At 43.6% G+C, this 21,770-nt stretch overlaps 1 protein-coding gene across 9 annotated transcripts in view; it reads left to right on the forward strand.

Moving 5' to 3' along the window:
- MACROD2 (mono-ADP ribosylhydrolase 2) overlaps positions 1 to 21,770 on the forward strand; it is an 859,998-nt gene that overhangs the window by 822,246 nt on the left and 15,982 nt on the right. For 4 of the 9 annotated variants that reach the window (XM_083829142.1, XM_083829141.1, XM_083829144.1 and 1 more), the window contains 4 exons: positions 84 to 161; positions 500 to 592; positions 814 to 888; positions 1,487 to 1,597. In XM_083829142.1, coding sequence (XP_083685268.1) covers positions 84 to 161; positions 500 to 592; positions 814 to 888; positions 1,487 to 1,597 — 357 coding nt within the window. The remainder of the gene's footprint in view (positions 1 to 83; positions 162 to 499; positions 593 to 813; positions 889 to 1,486; positions 1,598 to 21,770) is intronic. The other 5 variants (XM_083829146.1, XM_083829145.1, XM_083829149.1 and 2 more) reach the window with 2 other exon arrangements.

Consider the following 21,770-nt stretch of genomic DNA (forward strand, 5'->3'; position numbering starts at 1 on the left):
ACCAGTGTCTGAGGAAACAGCCAGACTTTTCCAGCACAAAAACTGCTGCAGGACGCGTGTTTGTGTGTTCGCTGTTTCCTCAGACTCCCTGAAAGACTCCAAGGGCGCGCGGGAGAGTGACCCAGCACATCCTATGGGGTGCGAGCAAGATCAAGCCGAAGGTAAAGTTCTCTCTCAAAATTCTTTAAGACGCAGATAATGAACCAGTTGGGAGCCTTAGTTCCTCCAGTTACAGCATCCAGTGGGTTTCAGCCTGACCTCTGCTGCCTCAGGAAAATGCTGTCAGCAAGCAGAGGTCCCGTGCCAGACAGGCCTGGTGCAGTAATTGTTGGTGTTGCTGGCAAAGACACATCTCCAAGCGTGTGGGCTTCTAACCATATAGATCCAGAGGACATAGCACTGTTGTTGTTGTTGTTCTCCCCCTCCCCCCCCCCTTTTTTTCCTCCCCTCCCATCATTATTCTAAAAGCCTGTGGGGTGATTCTATTCCTTCTGATAAGCTGACCAGCAAGCGGGGGTGCTTTGCAACAGCTCCTGCGAGAATCAGTGTGTCGAGGCTGAGCTACAAACGAAGGAAAAAATATCTGTTCCAGGTCAGTTGTGACCAGACATTGAACATCCTTAATGCTTAGAGCTTAGTAGGTGGTATTTTCATATATGAAATAGTTCTAACATTGTTCATTTAATAGCAAAAAGCATTTCATGGCTGAAGAGTTCGATGCGGCGTGTTAGGTTCGTGCCGTGCCTGTCGAACCTGCCGCTGCGTGCATGCAGCCCTCGCACTGATGTCATTTTCAATCTGTCGTGCTAACAGGACAGCAGGATGGTGCTGCAGAGGAGGAGATGAAAACTGGGGCAGATTCCCAAAGCTCCTGCATGGAGATAGAAGGTACTGCATATTCATCACACTGTTATTGCTCAGATCTGAGCAGTAGTGTTGAAATTCCCTTTTGTTTTCCATGCTTCCAAGACCAAAACTGTGGACCTGAATCATCTTCTGGTAACCCTGACTTCAGTCCAGAGCAGGGGAGTAGCTATGGGTTCTCAGTGATATCAGATGGCGTTTTAATGACTGCCTCCATTAGAGAAAGAAGTGAACACTGTGTCTTGTTCCCTTGTTCCTCTCGCCAAGCACTGGAGCCCTGTATGTTCAGAGCACAGAATGCTCTGTCCTCCATCCAGCAAAACATTAGAGTGTGTGTGCCCCTGGGCTTGTGAGGAGTCCTGGTGAGGGACGATGCTTGGAGCTAGGCATGGGGGGCTTTTTGTGCCCAATCCCAGAAAGCTCAGCATGCTGGAGGAGCGAGGCCTTGCTCTCAACGACTGCCCATTGCATTTCCCCGAGATAGATACTGTATCTGTGCTGTTGAGGGGAAGGATCCTTTTCCAGTGTTTTTAATGGTAATCTGTCTAGTGTATGTTAATCCTTTTATACAATGTACATTCTGAAAAGCCTTACTGTTCATCTTTTTATCAAATTTATTCAGAGCCATTGTTGAACCAAGAAGGCACAACAGAAGAGGAGAAACCTTTGATTCCCAGTGCAGAGGAAAAAGAAAAAGAAGGAGGAGGAGGAGCACAAGTAGAAGAAGAGGAAGGTAAGGCTACTTAAAAAAATAGAATGAGAAAGAGAATTCCGCTGGGCTCACGTTCTGTTTTTCTTCTGCTTGTCAGGAAACATGGAAATAGCACGTATAAAGGGATTTACTAAAAAAAAAAAAAAAACACACACTAACTTCCATATCTTTGTGTTGCTTTGATATACTGGACATGCAGTCACATAGGAATATAAGTGCAAGAAAGTGCACAATCAGATTCTAAAGTTATTTAAAATAAGCACACTTTTCATTGTTTTTCCGTATTAATGTGCAGATTAAACAACCAATTTCTGTCCATTTAAGTATCCTCTTGATCATGTTCACTAGAAGCATCAAGAATATTTACAGTAAGTAGGCATGCAAATGAGCAGTGAGGCCATTAATAGAGATTTAGCTAGTAATTAACTAAAACTAGTAATTCTAATAAAGAAACCAATATTTGGAGCGGGAGCACAGGGTCTTGCTGAAGCAGTATTTTTTTTCCGAGAGTAAAGTATTTAAATCCTTAGTAATGCTTTTGTAAAGAAACTTAGAAGTTCAATTTTCTGTCTTGGATACTCTTCTGGGAGCATTACATTCAGTGCACCATTTGTAACAGCCACGTGGTTATGTAAAAAGAACATGTTATGTAAATAATTCTCTTAATTGTAAAGTCGCTGTAAGTTAATAATTATATAGGTTGACTTCTGTAGAGCACAGAGATGAATTTTATAGTTCCAAATTAAAACCGAGACATGATTTTTACTGAAAATTCAGGTCAATACTAACTGTGTTGTCCTAATTATGAACTCCTTTTCCTAGCCACATTGACAGCAACTTAATTGCAAACGTGTGTTAGTAATATTGACACTTTTCTCCACAGCAAACCCCAGTTAACAGAACCTCTGTTCACATACAGCTAACCAGCATTTCTGCTCCTTTTTTTTTTTAATTGCCTATCCAAGTTGAGACTAATCACATCTCTTTATTATCAGTCATGTTAATAGTATCGGGTTTGTGCCGTATTACTGACAGTGAAAACAGAATTCATATAATCCTTACTTCAAATCCAGGTAAATGGTATTGCTCTACTTCAATTGCAAATCCAGGTTATGTAATACGAGCTTGCTCTGATTGCAAATACCAAAGTCGTTATGTTAATTTCCTCCTAATAGAAATTATTTACATTTTATTTTATGCCTCATCAAAAGCAAGTTGGACAAAATGTACTTTCATTATTTGTGCATTTCCTTCCCTTTAATACTTGAGTGTCCCCTACAGCTAGTGGCTGTCATTTAGTTCTCAGTGGAGAGATTGTATTTCACCATCTGTTCTACCTACTATTAAAATATGCAACGTTAAAGAAAAGAAGGTAATGTCAGAAAAAGGTTGTTCTTGGCACTTTTCCTTTTCCTGCCCCTGATTTAAAAGGCTCAAGTACTAAGTAAGTAAAAGGTTCTTTCCAAACATTGTGGAACGTGTTCCTTCAAGGGGGCTCAGATATTGCTCTTGAACAAGATCGGTCTGATCCAAAGCTTACCGAAGTTCATAGAAAGACTCTCATTGATTTAAGTGAGCTTTCGATCAGCTCCTTAATAGGAGGAGATGCTGTGCTGAGTCTATGTGTGGGATAATGGCACTTAGGTAACTCCACGGATACTCTGTTTAGCTTTTTCTGAACATACTGGCTTTGCATCAGGGAAAATAAATTGGTGTGAGTGTTGTTGTTGTTGTGTTGTGGTGGGTTTGTTGTTGTTGTTTGGCTTGGTTTTGAGAACAAAATGAAGTTAAGTCTTTCCCTTGCATTGTTTCATTCTTGTGGGTGTAAGAACATATAGGGGAACCTTCAGAGCTATTCTTGTTAGATGCTCCCCATTCTGTGGGCACATTGTCAGCCATGTGAGATTTAAAAGTCTGCCACAATGCAAGGTGAATCTGGACAAGGAGTTGAAGAAACAGAAAATCAGCTGAAGTTCAAGCTGATAAAATAATACATACTTCCCAAAGAGAGTCTCTTTTTAATGGGAAGAGATTACAGGGCATAAAACGGGTTACCTGAAATGTTGTTATATCTCTAAGTGCTGTCGCATAACCTAATTCTTTGAAATTGTTTTCCAGCAGCACCCACAGTACATTTGGTGTACAATAAACCAGCATATTTTTGCCTAAGAACACTTGGAAAAAAGCTGATACGGGACTGCAGTTCCCATTAAATAGAAATCTGGTCATAAAACTGAATCCTAAGTGTCACAATGGTGGTTTTGACCTGTATTAGCCCTACATGCGCAGCCCCGCTTAGCAACTACTGATCTCTAAGCTATCTGCTCTCTCTGTTCTACATCTGATTTTTTCCTGTCGTGTTACCATGCTCATCCTGGAGCGAGGGGTAGCACATAACTGCCTCTCTGCTCTCTCTGTCTCACTGGGAGCCATTAGATGAACGGGAGTCCTCTGTGACCTGTGCTGTCCCCAGCGCTGGAGCTGTGGAATCCACTAAATTGCCAACGAAGATCAAAGTCCCTTTCCCAACCTGAAGCTAGATTTCTGCCTAGTTACTGATGGTGGCTTTGAAGCCCGCTAGAAATTTTTTTCAGTGATCTGGTTTTCCTTGGAGAAAAAAAGTCTGTTTCTTTATGGTTTCGAGGCGTGTCTCAGTTTTCACAAACTTCTGACAAAGTGTAGGTGTGGTGCCGATCTAGTTTTCCTCTCAGCTCATCTGTGTGGTGTTGGGGATTTTAGGGCTTGCAGGGTCCTTATATAGCCCACGTGGCTTCACAGCTCCAGGGTGACTCCACAGCCTGTAGTTTTACCAAGGAGTCGTGGATCCTGGTGCTCCCGAAGTTCTGGGGCACCGTTCTGGGACTTGAAGGATCCAAGTCTTAGCAATTTCACTGCTCCATTGCCAGCGGAATGAAGTAAGCCAGATTACCCTGAAGAATGTAACATTGTAAAGCACTGTGTGTGTTTCATAAAAACCTGGTGCGGCTTTTTCCAAAATCAGTAATAAAATACAGCGTGTGCCAATTATTCCCTATTTTCCTACTGTAACTTGAAGTTATATGTTATTAGGGAGCACCTGAAGAAAAAAGACCAGCTAAGATGCCTTTTCTGTTATTTTCCAACTACTATAACGCACCCATTCTAATTCACAAAAGAATAATGAAAATATGTGTTTCTTATAAGGTTAGGGAATATTCTCAAATCCCTTTATTAAAAAGCAGAGTCAGTGGTGATCACTGACCTGGTTGCTGACTAGGGAAGTGTAGGTGTTGTTAATACACCGCTTGGCAGCCCCTTTATACGTCCACCTAGAAGTAGCCCTGTCATGTTGTAACAATCACGTGTTCAACATTTAGCTGCAGTTTTAAGCAGCTCAGTTTTTCTAGGAGACAATTTCTAGCATGTCTGAATATGTAGCCGTTTGCTACTCGAAGCCTGCTCTCCCCCCTATTACATTTTTTCATTTCTGAACTCTTTCTATCTCCCTGCAAAAGGCCTTAGATATGATGATTTCTCTCTCTGGTCATCTCTAGAAGTTGCCCAACTCTTTGGAGGAGAGGTTTTCCACCAAGCTACTGACATATGAGCAGAATTAACCATTGTTTCTCTGTTTGATCATCTTCTGTATTTAGGCTAAAATATTTTGTCCTATTGTGCTGTTTGTAGGATTACTTGAGCTTGGCTTGGGATTCTTTTCCACCTAAGAAGCAATTTTCACGTCAACTCATGTCACCTGTCGCCGTGTTGTGAGCACAAAACACAACTCCTGGTTTCAGGAGTAGTCTTCACAGCTTTGTTCTGACTACCAGAGCTGTGGAAAAGACCCTGACCTAGTGGCAGTGGGCAAGAGGAAAGGGGTGAAGCTATTCTGCCACTTCTGCATGGTTTTGGTGACATGCTGGTTCATGTCCCAGACGTGTGGCTGGTCAGCATCCTCCCTGGGAAAAGAATATGTTTATTTTCCTCTGGACAAGTCCCGAAACACAGAAGCAGGTTATTGCTGAAGCACAATAAAGCATCAAAGTGCTGTAATTAATGCCTATGAAAAATATATTTGTGTCCAGGGAATTAGCTTAAGAGCAGGACACAGCCCATGCAATTAGTATTTCTGTGTGTAGCTGCTCCCCAACCTTTTTGAGTGCTGTGTGTAGGGGACTGCGATAACCATCTTGGTTGTGTATGAACCATGTGATCCTAAGGCAGACTTGGGAAGGGACCGGAGGGAGGTTAACTGGTTTAGATCACGTGCAATGTACACGATTTCCTGAGGTGCCAGGCCTCTGGTCACTGCCCTTTAAGGTAAATTTGAATTCTGTCTCATTTTCTTAGCTAAGCCCAGTTTTGTTCAACGATCTTTGTTAACTGAGTAGATAGGTACCTTTGTAGCTACCACGTCATTCTTCACTTAACTGGATTTCTAAGGTAGTTATCCATCTGTACTTTAGCAAAAGAGATCATTTGACAGCATGATCTTGGAGAGAATTAAATATTCAGAAACTTCAGGGAGAAGAGCTCTCCATGTTTTACAGTTTCATTTCCATGCATTTATATGATTTTTACATGCATTAGTACAGTTGCAAATATTGTCAAAAGAAATTACTTTCTCTGATATGACATCGTTGTTATAGAGGAACAAGGTACTTTTTGAGAAAGATCTTTTGAGATGAACCTGACATCTTTATTCTTGAGTCATGGCAAGTGTAACTACCTTTTATTTCTTAACCAAACTTCTCAGCTTCAAGTGAAGGTGGATGGGACGTCTTAGGAAAAAAAAAAAAAAAGAGAGAGATTTTAATAATCTTCTCTATGCATCCTTAAAAAGGCATACTTTGTTTTGCCTGGGGAGACAAGAATACAGAGATATTTGGAGTGTTGTGGCTGCTGAAGACATAGTTTAGAGGCTCCAAGTCCTTTTATTCAGGTTCCCTGAAAAAGAAAGGAATAAGTATTCTGATTCAAATACACAGTGCACAGCTCTTTGATAACAACCCACACTGAATGTATCAGATGACGTTTTATGTGCTGCTGCAGAGTAAGTCTGACCATAAATTTGGAATATATCTTAAAAATCTGCTTCTAACATGCATTGGTAGATGGCAATGAAAAAAAGTACACCTTTGGACCTTTTGCAGAAACGCTGGTTGTTCTGTGGAAGAAGAAAATTGTAAACTGGTATTTAAACTCACGTGTCTAAAGCTGAGCTAGAGATAGCAGATTGTTGCAAAGAATGTCACTGGAATTAGTCGGAGGTATGTGGTAACCAGATTGTCACTGGAAAGCCAAAAAAGTGCCTTCATCTGGGGGGATATCTTTGGGGTTTAAGACGTCTCCCTTCACATGTTTTCGTTTTCTGGGGAACTTTGCAAAACTCAAGTGTAAAATCTTGAGCAAGGGCCATAACTGTAGGCAGGGAAAAGAAACCTTTCAGCCTAGCCCGAGGTTCCTTTTGGAAGGGGTCACAGGTTTTTCTAAGTTGGCAAACAGTATGTCGATTTTGGTGAATGCACCTAAAATGTTCTGCGTGGTTCTGGGATTGGGGTGGCTTTGTTTAAATGCCTCTGAATGCAGGTGAGCCTGGCGTGCCTGCGAATGGCTCTGCGTGGGCATCTTCTGTGCTCCTCTTGCATGTTGCAGCTTGTGGGAAAGGAGTGCTTTTTCTGGTCCCAGTGCCTGTGGTTATATTTGAGGTGGCTTTGTCAGTGCTGAACTGGGAGGTCTCCAGGCTCCGATGTCAGCAAAGATTGGGTGCTAGGAACAGTCGCTTCCGTGATGATGAAGGATCAGCAAGATCAGTAGGAGGAAGTGTCACTCGCAGGCTGTTGTGACCAGCAGTGTGCACCAACAGCAACGTGGAGGTGATGGCTTTTTTTTTTCTTTTTTTTTTTTTTTTTCATTTTCTAAGGACCATCTGGTGCAGCAGAAGAGCTGCACCACATCAGGCAGCACACAGTGCCCCAATGTTCCTTCCCTCCTCTGAGAGGCTGCAAGTGGGAAGCAGACCCCTGTGAGCCTTCCCAAAGGGTACTGCTTGGGCCATGCTGAGCAGCACTGCGTACTTGCAGGATTGGGTGGTTATTATACAGTCAGTAGTCTGCTCCAGATATTGATTTCAATCTCCTGGGGGTAAAGAAGTCATTTTTTTTTTCCTGCCACAGAAGGAATCTGTTTCTTTTCATTGCTCTCCATATATCAGGTACTAGCCTGAACGTATGTAAAGAACAGGTGGTGCAAGATCAGTTTTAAGTTTTAATTATTTTTCATCTCTTTCTGTTACAAATGATAATTTTTTTCTGTGTGCTTTTCTAAGAAAAAGTGGAAAATGTAAGGAATTTTTCAGCTTAAACATTTTGCCTGCTGTCACAGTCGCTTTATGTTATCAGGCTTGATGGTAGGGTACAAGACAAAAAGGCAACAGGAAAGAAAAAAAGAAACAAGAAAATGGACTGCTTTAACAATGATAGTGTTTAAGGTTTATTGTGTGTATTTGATTGCTTTCTTCATGTCATTTTCAGTAATCAGAATAGAAATATTATTATGAATTGGCAATTTTTCTTTCATTTAAAAATATCTCTTTGTTCCTTCTGAAAGCGCTGGCAATGTGGCCTTTGTTTGGTTTAATTAACTCATGTTACAGTACTGAACTGAAACACATTCAGCATTAAATCTAATAAAATAATTTTTAGAACTCTTCTGTATACAGAAAATAAAAAGAGAAAAGATTAAATCCTCTGAGAAGCTGGAGGAGAAACTGGATATTTTTAATGGCATATTTTTGAAGTGCCATTTACATTTTATTTTCATGGTAAGAAGGCCAAATTAATATAAAGTCATAAAATCCCACTGAAAAGCAGGTGCTGTGAAGTCATTCTAAGTCCTCATATGTTTGTAATATTATTACATGATGTTGCATGTTTTGTACTTTTGAGATACAAGGCTTAAAGGGCTTTAAGAGGCTGATAATGCCATTGTAGTGTATGAAAAACGTAAAGATAATGCATATTTCACATGGTGTTCAAGTCTGCTAGTCTTTGGTTTTAGCTCAAATCTCCAGAGTAGCGGGGCTACCTTATGCAAATGAAGCACGTATCTCTTTCAAATCGTATCAAATGGCATCCAAGTGACAAGTGAAAGGAATACAGGAGAGATTTCGACATCCTGTAACATAAGTGAAAAAGGAGAGCTCGCTGACCAAGGCCTGTGGTTTTACAGATGGCATCGTAGTTAATGATGCATCTGGAAATTAGGTGTAGCGCCTTCAGAGAAATGGCACCATTGTTTTAAGTATAATACACAGCTCCAGAGGGCTCTGTCTGAGCAGTTGGTTTCATTCCCATTTGCAGCAATAGGAATTTCAGTCTTAGAGTAGAACAGATCCACCAGGCTATTTCAGTGCAGTGGAGGTATGCAAGTAAGAATTTGATCTCTTGTGGACAAATGTTATGTTCCTGTGCCCTGCGTGCAACAACAGAAAGGCTTAATTTTGTTATGCGACGATTCATTTTGGACTCTGACCTCCTTTAATAAAGTTTGTCTGTGATAGGATATGCACAAGATCCAACTGAGATGGCTTTTGGAAATTCTGTGCTTCCCCATGCTTTACGTTGTATATAATGTACAGCAAGCAGAACATGCCATGCTGCTCGGGTTGTTGTGCTGGTTTATGGCAAAAAAAAATAAAATAAAAACTAGCAATGAGGGTAGGAGGAGATGATCTAGGAGGACTTTTTTTTTTTTTCTTAAATTTTGAGTACAGAATGAGAATTAAATCAAAGAAAGCATCGTATCTCCTGAGATGAAAAGGTTCCCTTGGACATTCTTATTTGTTTTAGGGGGGTGGATGTATGGTCCCTTCTCTGTCAGTAGCTTTATCACTGTAGTTGTGCCCAGCGGTGTGGGTGAGTAGTTTACCGTATTCTCCTATCAGAAAGGAGGCATTTAACCATTTTTCACACTATTGGCCGGGTCAGGAGGCCTTCTTTTTGATTCAACTCTGATCTGTGTTTTTCCTCTGTGCAGCCCCCATGGCACTGGCTCTGCCAGGGAGGTACGCCGTGGCTTTGTACGTGCCCTGGTGCCCTTGCTCCTGGTGCTTGGGGAGGAAGGCCGGTGCTGTACAAGGAGGGACTATTACGCCAGCAGGGGGAAGATATGCCTACAATTTGTCCAGTGGAGACTGCAGTGATAGGGCCTGACCCCAACTGAGAGTAAATCTGCCTCTCGCTACTGCTGACCCAGAGGAGGAAAAATCCCACCTGACCTCATTCAGATCTCGAAGCATTATCCTTTCCTCCTACCCCTATGTATCCTCTTCCTTTTGTCTGCTTGTTACCCATAATTTTTTGGCAGCAGGTTTTCTCTGCCCTCACATTTTTCTAATGCAGTCAGCAGGTGAGCATTCTCTCAAGCGGATCTTGCCATCTGGAAGAGTTGCCCTGCACTTTGTTGGCTTTCATCAAACATCACCTCCAGACGAGTGTGAGGTCACCACTGGTATACCTGGACCTCTGGTGTTAGCCCAGCAGCCCGAGCTGACCCAGAGTCTCATCACTGTGAATTATCTGCCAGGGAGGAAGCTAGCTTTTGATCTCCCCTCATACATCTCTGTGGCTGCACCCATACCTTAATCATGAGATAGTGGTGCCTCAACCTATTGGTGCGGGATTGCAGCTGTTTGGGACTTCCCTTTACTTTATGGGAAGTTCAGTTTGTCCTTTTTGGAGTCTTCCACGAGCTCCGAAGGCCCTTCCCTGGAGCACTCCTGTGTGCTGTGAATGCATATTAATCTGCAGTTAAACCAGAGCAGCAAAATAGGTGTTCTGGATGATGCGCTTCAGGTTGCAGCTGTAGACAGTCGGTAGGCAATGGCAAAGGCAATCTGTTTTCTGTTTGAGAGGTCCATGAAAAATACAAAGAATACGGAATGGCATTGTCTTTTACTTTCCCTTATATTTGCTGGGATGCTTAAATCAGTCCCTACCCGATTAACGCTGTTCTTTCCTCAAGTGTTTATTTTTCTTCCAGATTCAGAGTTTCCTTGTGCTTTCTATCCCGAGTTTGAAAATACATCGCTTTCCTCAGCTGGCAAATTTCAACTGCAAAAAGCCCTTCGTTATTGTTTCACTGGTGCAGGATCCTTAGCTTGAAACATTGGGACACGTAAGCCTTTTGTCTCATTATTCCATAGAGCGGATGTGCAGCCTGCTTTGTTTGTTTTTTTCCCTCAATCACGAGTGTGAAGGGCATAGCTCTGCCAGCAATCATAGCTACCACAGAGGCCAAAACCTGCTTTATTCCATTTACAGCATCCTGTCAAAAAACACTCGATACCTACATTACTTGACAGCCCTTGAAAGACGGCATGTTTACACGTTCAGCATTTTCTCTGCGGAGGAAATAAGCGGTTGCTTACAGGCTCTACCTTTCTTACCTGGATTGAAAATCAGTTAAACTGTGTTCTGGATTCTGAGAAGAAAAAGTCAATAATCTTTTCTCAGTGCCCCCTGGCTACAGCTAACAATGGTATATAGTTAGGGGGTCAGCACAGCAAAGTCACCGTCTCAGTGGCTGGAAAAAATTGAGAATCCTGATTTGTGGCCAAATCCTATCATGGTTACAAGGTATTTCATCAGTTAAAACACATTCTCTGGGTGTGTTTGTATAGTCTGTCAGCCTGAAACGTAGCACAAAAACATCAAATGGGCACAAATGGAGATACCTCAGGTGCTTCAAAATAAGATGTCACTGTGCTGAAAAATCAGTATCTAACTCCAGCAGCTCGATTCAAGGAAATTAAATTGGCTGGTTCTTCCAGCTGTCCAGGCAACGAGGAAGATTAGCAGAGAAGCTCACAGACTAACTGGGGAGATAGTCAGCAAGGCATGTCTTAGCATCTCTCCCTCTCTGGGGTGCAGGTACCTGAGCGTGGCACCTCCGTCAGCCCAAGATCCATCCGCCAGTCCGGAGAGGACAGAAAACTGAGCAGAACTTGCTCTTTCAGTTGTAGAGCAGCTGTGCTGCCTGTTGTTTTGCTTCTCCCTGAGCGTCGAAAGGGCTCGAAGTCGCGTGCTTTCATTGACAGCAGCCCAACATGCAAGGCAAGGATGGAAGGGGCTTTCCCCCACAGCTGCCTTGCAGGGATCTCTAGGATGTGAGGGTCAGGGACTGAGTCCTTCGAGCATGGAGAGGGACTTGAAAGCGGGTTTGTTTCCAGCCTGCTCTGATCAGAAGCGTATGAAGCCAATGGTGAACGCTGTCACAGTCCCTCTCCCTCGCTTGGGATTTGATGCTCATGTCTGGGAGCTTTGAGTGGCTGCTGCGCTCTCATTGCAGTTCAGTCGCTGGCCCTGCCTCTTGGCTTCTCACTTCATGCATCCACAGCTTCTTGGCCTTGTCCCTGCCAGCACACCCAGTCCTTCCTGTGAATGTCTGGAGCTCATCTCTGATGGCTGCATTGGCCTACAAAGCCAGATCTCTGACAGAGGCTAGAGTTGTGCTCTCATTTTCTCTGGCCTCCTCCCACAGAGAGCAGATCTTTTGCAGTTCCTCTTATGTGAGTGTAGATAACAACTCCCCCTCTGGTCTTGGAGTGCCAAAACTGGCATCCTCTGTGGTTTTGTTTGTCTCATCTCTCCTTCTGCCAAAGCAATAACTACCCAGTGCACAGCAAGTACAACTATTGTGGTCACTTTATGCAATTGCTGTTTTTGTTGATGCTTGTCTCATCCCTGATCTGCTTGCACAAACTGGAGTCCACACCGGATGGATGGCTCAGTAACCCCACAGCACTCCACAGCATCAAGGGCCAGCTGGAACAGAGCTGCTTTTCAGGATGGTGTCCAAAAGTTTGGGTGCTCTTTTAGTTTGGTTTTGAATCTTTTGGTCCTGCAATGCTAGCAAGCTTGCTCAAAAATGAAAAGGAAGAAAAAGGAAAAAATCCTCAAAGAACATTTATAATCATGCCTGTTTCCAGCCTTACATAGGAGGTAGAGGGGAATAGATTTTCTGGATGTGTTTCTGCTTGCAGCTCCAGCTGGCTCTTGAAGTATGCGAGCATGAAAAGCAGATGATAAGTACGTATATATCCGGTACCTATCTAAAGTCACCGAAGTTATCTTAGAAACTGATATATACAGAGATTACAGTATCTGCTTGTGAAACTGTTCCCTCTGGCATTAAATGCAGCCAATGTTTAACAGTACTGAATAAAAATGTGACAGTTTAAGACACAGCAACTCTTTCCAAATGAACCTTCAAGGAGAACCTAGGGGAGAAAAATGCACGTTGAGATCTGGCCGAAGAGCAGGGCTAATGCCATTTGTTCTTATCGAAACTGCTGCAGCATATTTAATGGCCACAGGTAGTCAGGGCCTGGGTTTTGTATCTGATCTTGGAGACAGCAGTGTCGTGTGATGCGTTGGATTACCAGTACTGCTTTCTTGTGTTAATGAGGTCTCCCATCCAAGGATGCATATAGCTTGCTCTTGTGCAGCTCGTGAATCAGACTGGATCACAGCGTATGGCCGAAATAATTGGAGAAGAATGCATGTGTGGGAGGGAAAGAAATCAGCTGCACGTCGTCGCATCCCAAGGCAAGAGTTAGCGAAGTGCTAACTCTTTTTTGGCACGGGTTTGGTCACAGCTTCTGGTGTCGAAAGCAGCTTGCTCTTTGCTAGCCTGCACCTGTAGTCAGCCATAGCCACATCCAGCTCATCTGAGAGGAGAAGGCAGGGGAGGGCTCCTCATTTGGAGCGCCCTGGCGCTTTCGCAGCTCACGGCTGACAAAGCCATTTAGTACAGAGATAGCTCAGATCGTGCTCCGGTGTGTGAAGTTTGCCCTCTGAATGCTGTGATTTTCTCTAGCCAGTCTTGGAGATGGGAAAACACAGATGAGTCGTAACCGGGCCTGAAGAGGCTGGAGCACATAAGCTGCTTGCCATATTGATGAAACACCTGGGGCATTCATTCTGAAACCTAAATGCAGGCTGTTCACCTGGATTGCCAAGTACAACAGAAGCTTCCTTCTGGCTGGCAGGGTGGTATTAATTTAAACAGAGCACCATCTGCAGGGCCTTGGAGAACAGCAAATCGGAGGGGAGAGGTAGGGAGGTTGCCAGGAGAAGTCTCTCTGCGATCCGGGGGCCTCGCTGCCCCCATCCATTACCTATCACTTCTAATTAGCAGACGTCTCTGGGGGAAAGCTGCTCCGATTCACTTTCTTACGGATGCTTTTCTTGCTAAGAGCTGTTGTTTTTGCTGAGCCTCCTAAGCTTGTTGTGCAGGCTTTCACCGGCATTCAGAGCAGTAATGGTCTCGGTGACCCAGTAATTAAAGGAGTCCTGTACCCCCTCGCCGCAGAGCTGCCCCTTTGTCCTTTCTCTTTCTTCTCCCTGCAATGCCACTACCAGATGGCCAGAGATTTTTCACCCTTTCAAAAGCCTCGTGTTTTTCCCATCTCATCAAGCATGTCTCAGCCTTGCTTAATTAGCTTAAGGCTTTTCAACCCCCCTGCCCGGCTCCTCCTGATTCACCCCCCAGGAGATCAGTTAAGGACCTGAACAATTTCAATAAAGAGCTTGGAAAGCAAATCCTCAGAGGCTCGGCATAGCTGCGGGCGGATGTAATATTAGTGTCGGGGATTGGTGGTTTGTTCTTTCTTCTCTCCCTTCCTTCCGTCTGTCCATCCTCCCTTCCATACTTCCACCCATCTTTCCTTTCCCACCCTTCTTTCTCAGCATATTCAGGGATGCCCCTTGGCTCTTGGCAGCGATCGGGAGCCTTTGGTGGCTAGTCACACTCACCCTTAAGGCTGGTGCCAGAGTGCTGTTGCTTTTCATCTGTTTCAATTAGAAAGTTCCGTTCAGGGCCCCCCGAATAAAGGCCAACATAATTAGCTAAGCAGTGTTAGGAGACTGGTGGGTTGGAGCGTTTCGGTTTAGTTTGTTTTGTTTCATCGCCTAATTCCTAGACTTGTTTGAAACTAGCTCGTGAGCTTTATTTACAGATCAGAGCAGTTGAGATGAAAGGCTGATTAATTAACAGAAAAATAAAATCACATCTTGCTTTGCTTTTGACATGGAGCAGCATTTGTTTCTGCATTGTCACATATGCACTTTTATTATTAATCTCCAAGCTTTAGCTATACAACCGCAAATGAGATTTAAAACAAAACAGCTCTTTCCCTCCCTCCCTACCACCATTCCTATAAAGCATTGGAGAGAGCTGCTTAAGCACACGAAGCACAGAGTTTGTGGGGGATGTTGGATACCTCAGAGGTACCTGTGGACAGTTGCCATGTAACTGAACGCAGTGTCTTGTGTTTCACATGGACAGGCAAAGGAGAGCACCCAGCCATCAGGTGTTTGCATCACTACAATTAAATATCTACTAATGTAGCCACTTATATCTAAGCCATTTAGGTGTCGTTAAAATGGCTGACTGTAAATCCATGAAACCAACCGTCTGTGGATGAGGGAAAAATGTGGGAGGGGGTTCTTCACAACCATGCAGGATTACTGCAACTTTCTTCCTGACACTGCCCATCACGGTGTACGCAAAGTGGATGTTAACAGGTGTGCGCTGCCCGGAGGAGAGCAATGCGCTATCTGAGGCTAGGATGAAATGCTGCTTTTGTGCTACTGCAGTTCTTGGCATTTTTAAGGCATCGAGGGAAATAAAATGCAAAGAGTGTGCTCTAAAAGAATGCACGATGTAGCTTTGTGTCACGGGGAAGGCCTGTAACATTGCTACCCCTGTTGGAGTAGCTCGGGATGTCATTAAACGAAGAGGAGCGTGATTCCCTGGTGTATTGACGCTGCTATTTACAGACCACGCAGCAATCTTTGAAGTGCTAACTGGCTCTTTTTTTAAGAGAGATGCTGTGTTATTCTTCTATATTTGTGTTCCACAAAAAGAAATGTTAGTATTTTTATGATGGCTGCTGCTGCTTACTTGAGATCCTCTGTGTAAAGATAACGAAGGAGTTATGTGACCTGACATTCTCCCTGGGAATGTGCTCAGAATGAAGCGAGCCAGTGGCATTTCCAAATCTGCTTTGAAAGTAGCTGCTTATGTACTTTGTTTATCATAATTGCTAGTATATGCCATTTCTCTGGTATTTTACACCTTCTCTTAATTGACTGGAAGGTGCAAAGTCTTTAGGCAGAGACCCCAGGACCTGAAGGACTCAGAACAAAATGCAACATGTGAAGCTGCTGCATGATGTGCATCCAGTGGCAGGATGTGGAGACTTACCCTCTCCTCCTCCTTTTCGGTACTTGAGGTCCTTTGAGGCTTAGGCAAGGTTTTGTTTTTATTCTGCTTTTACATTTTTGCAAGACCGTTTTCCTTGCTCAAACCTAATGTGTGTAAATCTGGGCTAGCCTCTGCCGCGTAAATTCCTCTTCAACTCATAGCGTGCAGTGCTTACACCAAGGCCAGCCTTGTCCAATACTCCCAAATTATGGCAGATATTGCCAGGCAGAGGATCAGTGGTACTCCGTGCTTAGGATCCTCATAGGATTTTCAACCTGCTCTGTGCATTGTTGCGAATCAAAGCAACCCATTAAGGCACAAGGGTTGTTCGTCTGCTCTTGCCCCCAAATACTCGCAACAGCTGATAACTGAAAGGCTACAGAATTCTAACTTTAAGCACACTTCATTTAGGGACCAATTGTTGGGGTTTATAGGGGAATAGCAGGGTAACAAAGTCGGATAGATACTGTGTCTAGACTTGCTGGGACTCAACAACTTGCTAGGCACATACCCACCTATTCTCTACGTGGCTGGTCCTTTAGAGTCTGTAATATTTAAAATAGTTGCTATGTGAAAAGAGCTATCCGAGGGGTTTATTTTCTTTCCATGCTTTTGTTGTCTACATAGAAATGTCCTGTGAATAGTTGCGAAAAGAAGTTGTTGGAGGCTCCTCAGACTGTTTGTCAGGTTGATGGTTTTTAGCGCACTGAAGTGTAGTAAAAAATGGAAACTATAAAGCAATATAACGTGAATTGTCTAGACCTTTAAACCTACTCAGGAAATCAAGATATATATGTATTTTTAAGGAAACTCAATAAACCTTGTTTTTAGGATGGTGAAACTGGCTGTTGACAGGGCTGAACATAAACACAGTTCAAGGCCAGTGACTTAATTCTAGGTGACACCACTCTTAATCCTTTATGGCTGAATCCTTCAGTTTTATCTGTGACTGGGAAAAGGTCTGTCAAGGCTGAAGTCACTTGCACCGGGGGATTAGCAATTTTTGCATTCTTTTGAAAGCTTCAGTAATTCCCATGAAGGTAACAGACACCGAGGCATTTGTGGAGACCGGGGGGAGCCGCAATCCTTTACACTGGTGTACAAATTCTTTCGGAGCTGGACCATGAGAAACAGTGCACATCTGAAGCCTCCAAGTCTGACCCTCGTGCCATGTGCTGGCAAAAGCTCTGTTTTGTCCTCTCACTGTGGGTCATCAAGGGGAGGAGAAGAGGGGAGAAGTTGCTGCTGGGTGACCCAAGGGTGGAATCACTATATCAATGTCTTTTTTTTTTTTTTTTTTTAAAGCATCAAATAGTTGAAAGCTGTCTTATAAAAAGGCTTTGGGCATCTGCAAGTTCATGAGCGAAGAAGCTCTTCATTATGAATAAATCATAAAACATGGTCCAAATCCAGCAATCTGAAGGAGTTTAGCTTGAGGAAATGCTTTTAATGTGTGCATGTCATCCTCCTTTAGCGGGACAAACGTCTGCTGCTATCAATTGCTAATACAATTACTCTCTTCTGGCTTAATTGGCAGAAGTCTTAACTTTAGTACTAAGATCCTGGGCAATAGCCTCTAAGTTTTCATGCACCCCATCATGCGAGGATGGCATTACAGTGTGCTAGCCTGGGTTTTGGTATTGTTGTGTGTGATGTGTCGGAGTATCTTGTAGCACTGGCTGCTGTATTCTGGCTGACCCTCAGGACACCTCGCTATAAGGAACCCTTGCAGGCCATCAGTTATTTAGGCAGATTTGGGGAGCTGTTATAGACCTGCTCAATAGCTTGAAGGAAAATTAGAGTTATCTTAGTAGACTTGAGAGTCTGACAGTTTTCATGACAGACACCAGTTTTATTAGCAGTTCTGTAAACTCTGTTGTGGGAAGAAGAAGGCAAAAGCCAGTTTGTTAGTTATAATGTCACTGAGCTCTCTACGCACAGGTCCTAGAGGTGGCATCGTCTTCAGTGCAGTGGGAATTGGCACTGAATTTATGAATCCCCATTTAGGGTGCCAGGTAGGCAACCTGATTTTCAAGAATGCTGAGCACATCCCAAGCATCCTGTGAAGTTGACCCCCTTTTGAAGCCAATTGGATCTGCTGGGTGCTTGGAACTTCTGAAAATCAGGATCTAAACTCCATTTTAAAGTGCTCCTAACTTCAGTCACCTATTTTTGAAAATACTGACTTACGTCTGCCACTATCTAGAACAATCTCTGTGTTAAAGGAGCGTTTGATGGAGAAAAGGGGATATGATCTCCAGTGCTAAAAGAAAAAATCCTGGCCTATTTGCAAGTATATTCTCTGATAAGAAACATATTGAGACAAAAGTGAAAGCTCCCCATTTTTCATAGAGTTTTGAGCAGTCTGTGTGTTATGTGGTTGATGTTTTTGGCCTCCAATTTCTATTTGGTGCCTGAAGATATAACTTGGCTTTGACAAATCTTCAATAATTTGTAGTGCAGATGAGATTGTTGAGGAAAAAAAACGTGCCAAAGCTTTCCAAACAAGTCACTCCAATTTTTACCCAAAGTAATTTTTAAAATAAAAATGCTCTAGTCACAAGCCACCCTCGGCCTAACTCTCTATTTGGATTTGCTTCCTTTTGACACAAGTAAGTCTCTGGTACATGTGAAATCCAGAGATTTCCACCAATCAAGAATAAGGCAAAAAAATTAGTAACTTTGAATGCTGACTTACTGGAGAAAGAGAAAGAAACATTCAGCTTAAAGCAAATAATCAAATAATCCAGATCCGTGTTTTACAAAGCTTGAGGTCAGGTGGGAAGTACTCTGGAGCTGTTTGGAGGGAGGAGGATTGTAGTTGTTAGTATTCTTTGCATTACATTATCCAAATGTAAATGTCTCTCTCTGATGTAGCATCCTAGTTAGACCCTAGCATTTATGAACCAAACAAAGGATGAAATGTGAAAAAGTTGAGAAGAAAAATCTGCAGCTCTGCCTTTTTGTAATTCTTACTGAGAGCTGATATAAATGGAAGACAAATCAAAGGCAACAATAGCGCCGCACATTTTATCTCACACCCTGTGATGCATATTAGTGTTGTTTCCCATTGTGAGCCCGAAAGAACATTTACAATTTTAGAAAACACTGCATAATGGCTCTCCGCAAGGAAGAGAAGCAAGCGTATGACTGCCAGCACCGACACTTGCTCTGTCCTGGCCTGCAAAATTGTTTTTCTGGAAGCTCTGTAGAGAAAAAAAAAAATCAAGTCTGGACTTTTGCCTTAATTTTTTTCTCATGCAATAGAGCAGATAGATTTGGTACTCAAAGTCCAGTCAATGCCCCTGAAGTACCCCGGAAATACCAAAAAATCAATTGCTGTGCAGTGGTAAACTCCTAAGGTGCAGGTGGTAACACCCAGGCTGGTGATGACTCTTTTCGAAAGCAACCCCCCAGAAATCTTCCTTTCCATTTTGCTTGTTAGTGTTTTGGAAACATTCCTAGTGTCGTGGGAGGAGAGCGAGTGTCAGGAGGACTGGTGCAAGTATTTTGAGTATCTAACACCAGCTACGCTATCGCGGTCTGGCTCTGCACCTCCCTTGCTCACCAGAACATCAGTAGTAAAAGCTATGTAGAAAAGCATGATTGCCACCACCGAGCTGAAGCAACTGCGGTGGAAACTAGGCTGTTCCTTGAGGCTTGTCTTGGTTTGAGTGTACGTAGCATGCAGTTCCCTTCGGCAGAGCTGCAATTTAGGGACTTTGGCCCTCTCATGGCTTACTTCTACGTGTGCTCTGTGTTGAAAGGAGGATGGGGTCATTCCCTGCTGGCGTGGGGCACCCGGAGGTGAGCCCTGCCCTTGCCCTGGCCTGGCTGTGCCCAGCTGAACTCTGAAGGCTGCCGGGCCAGCACCCTGTAGGGAGATGCCAGGTGGGTGCTTCAGCTCTTCTCAGCTGAGCCTCAGCTCCCGGTGGACAAATGTGATCGGGAAGTGCCAATGAGTGGGGTTCCAGCCCTCCTTCCTCTCTGGAGGTAAATCTAAGGCACTTCTTTTCTCTTGCCCTCCTACTGAAGCTGCTTGCTGGGCTCTATCTTGTATCAAAATACGCTGCAGATATTGCTCACGTATCTTAAACAGTCCTCCGCTTGAAAGCCGGGCACCACCAAATTCAGCATTTGGTACAACAAATTTATTCGGAATATGAAATGTTTTGATGGGACTATAAACACCCCGAAATGAGAACTGAGTAGACGAGTGCTGAATGATGCTTCCAATATCACATTGTGGTTGAGCTGACCCGGAGCTCTCAATTAAAGCAGGGCAGGAACAGCAGGTGCCTCCTTATAGTGCAATTGTGGTAAGATTTTTCTCTTACGTTCATCAAGTTATTGGTAGAAATGAAAAATGGCATCCATGCTTAGGAGCTAATACAGCAATATAGCACTCGCTATACGTTTGCTCTTCCCTCAGTTCCTTTTAAGCTGGCTAGCGTTGGCTGGCTCAGCGCTGTAGAGGAGAAAGCCAGGCTTTTGCTGGAGAATCGGGTGCAGCAATCAGCATTAATGACACCCTCTGACAGCGAAAGCAGCCCGAATCTCCAGCAGCCAGATTTCAGCAATGGCTTTTCTCCATAGGGCACGTGGCGCTTCCCGAGCAGAGTGGAGAGCATCGCCTTCAGTAACGCATCCAGCACTGTCATCTGTCACTCAGCTGTCCCCTTCTTTACAGAGGGAAAACCACCCCCAGCCATTTATTTGAAAGAAATTTCCTACTGCCCTTGGAAGTAACTATATATGCACACACATAGTGGCAAGTATGTGTATGTGCATTGCTCAGACATCTGTTATGTTTTGGGGAGTCACTGCCTAGGTCCAAAGCAACAGGTCTGACAACAGAAATAGGTGAGGGTCTCAGTAGCAAAACTATTCCTTGACAGCAGATCTGTGGTAATCGCCATATAGTTGAAGCTGGCAGTAAAGCTTTGGCTGTGAAAGAGTCAGAACAGAACTCAGTATAAAAAGGAACACACAAAACAGCGTATAGTTCTTTAATTGTTTTTGAAAAATGATCATTACCAAACGTGTGTCTCAGTAGGGGAAAAAGATATGATAAGTATCACCTGTGAGGCCTTTGTTATTGAGTGCTGCCAATTACCACTTTTTTTCCAGCAAATGAGTTTCATATTCTGTTCAGCTTGGTTCTAGGAAGCTAGCAGGTTTATAAAAATGAAAACAGAGTGCTCGGCTGGGACCTGAAAAGACTTTAGAAAAGGAAGTGCTCTTTCCGACTAGCAAGATGTTTCAGGCAGGTGCGATGGTTACTCTACTGCTGGTTACCCAAGTTTTTAGTAAGTGGAATTTTTTTTTTTTCCTTTGCCCTTCCCCTTGCTTTTTCATGCTGGCTGTTGCACCTTTACCTCACAAAACATTTGCAAATTCCAGCGTGCCTGCGAGGTCCCATCTGGTAACAGGACTTTGAACTTTGCCACCTCTGGCTGTTGAGAACATTCCAGTCTATTTTAAGCGGCAAAAGGCGGGTTGGATAAATTACAGGGAAGAGTCTCTTTCTCTCTCACACAGTGTTTTATTGCTGCCTTTCAGGTAGAACTACACACCCTCCTTATTTACCCTTCTGCTGCTCTTCCCTGCCACTTTGAAGCTCATTCTTCATGTACTTGGCCACAGCTTCCTTGAAAAGGAAGCAAACGGAGTGTTTTCCAGGGCTCCTCTTTGACTCTGCAGTAATCTCTTTCAGAAGCAGTGCCCCCAGAAATGAATGGTTGTAGTCATAAGGGTGAGCAGCCCTGGCCACACTTTAAAAGACACTCAGGCAAAGCCTCCTTTTGTCCTGTGCTCATGGTTCACCCCGTTGTCCTCGCCATCGTAGCCAGGGTTGGGGACTTTGTAAGAGATGTGGTGGCTTGTCCGAGAGTGTTTGAACATTTGGCAGGGACTTCTGTCTCTTCCAGTTCTTGAGCAACTC

Source organism: Anser anser (assembly GCF_964211835.1).
Source record: "Anser anser genome assembly, chromosome: 3".
NCBI classification, from domain to species: Eukaryota; Metazoa; Chordata; class Aves; order Anseriformes; family Anatidae; genus Anser; species Anser anser.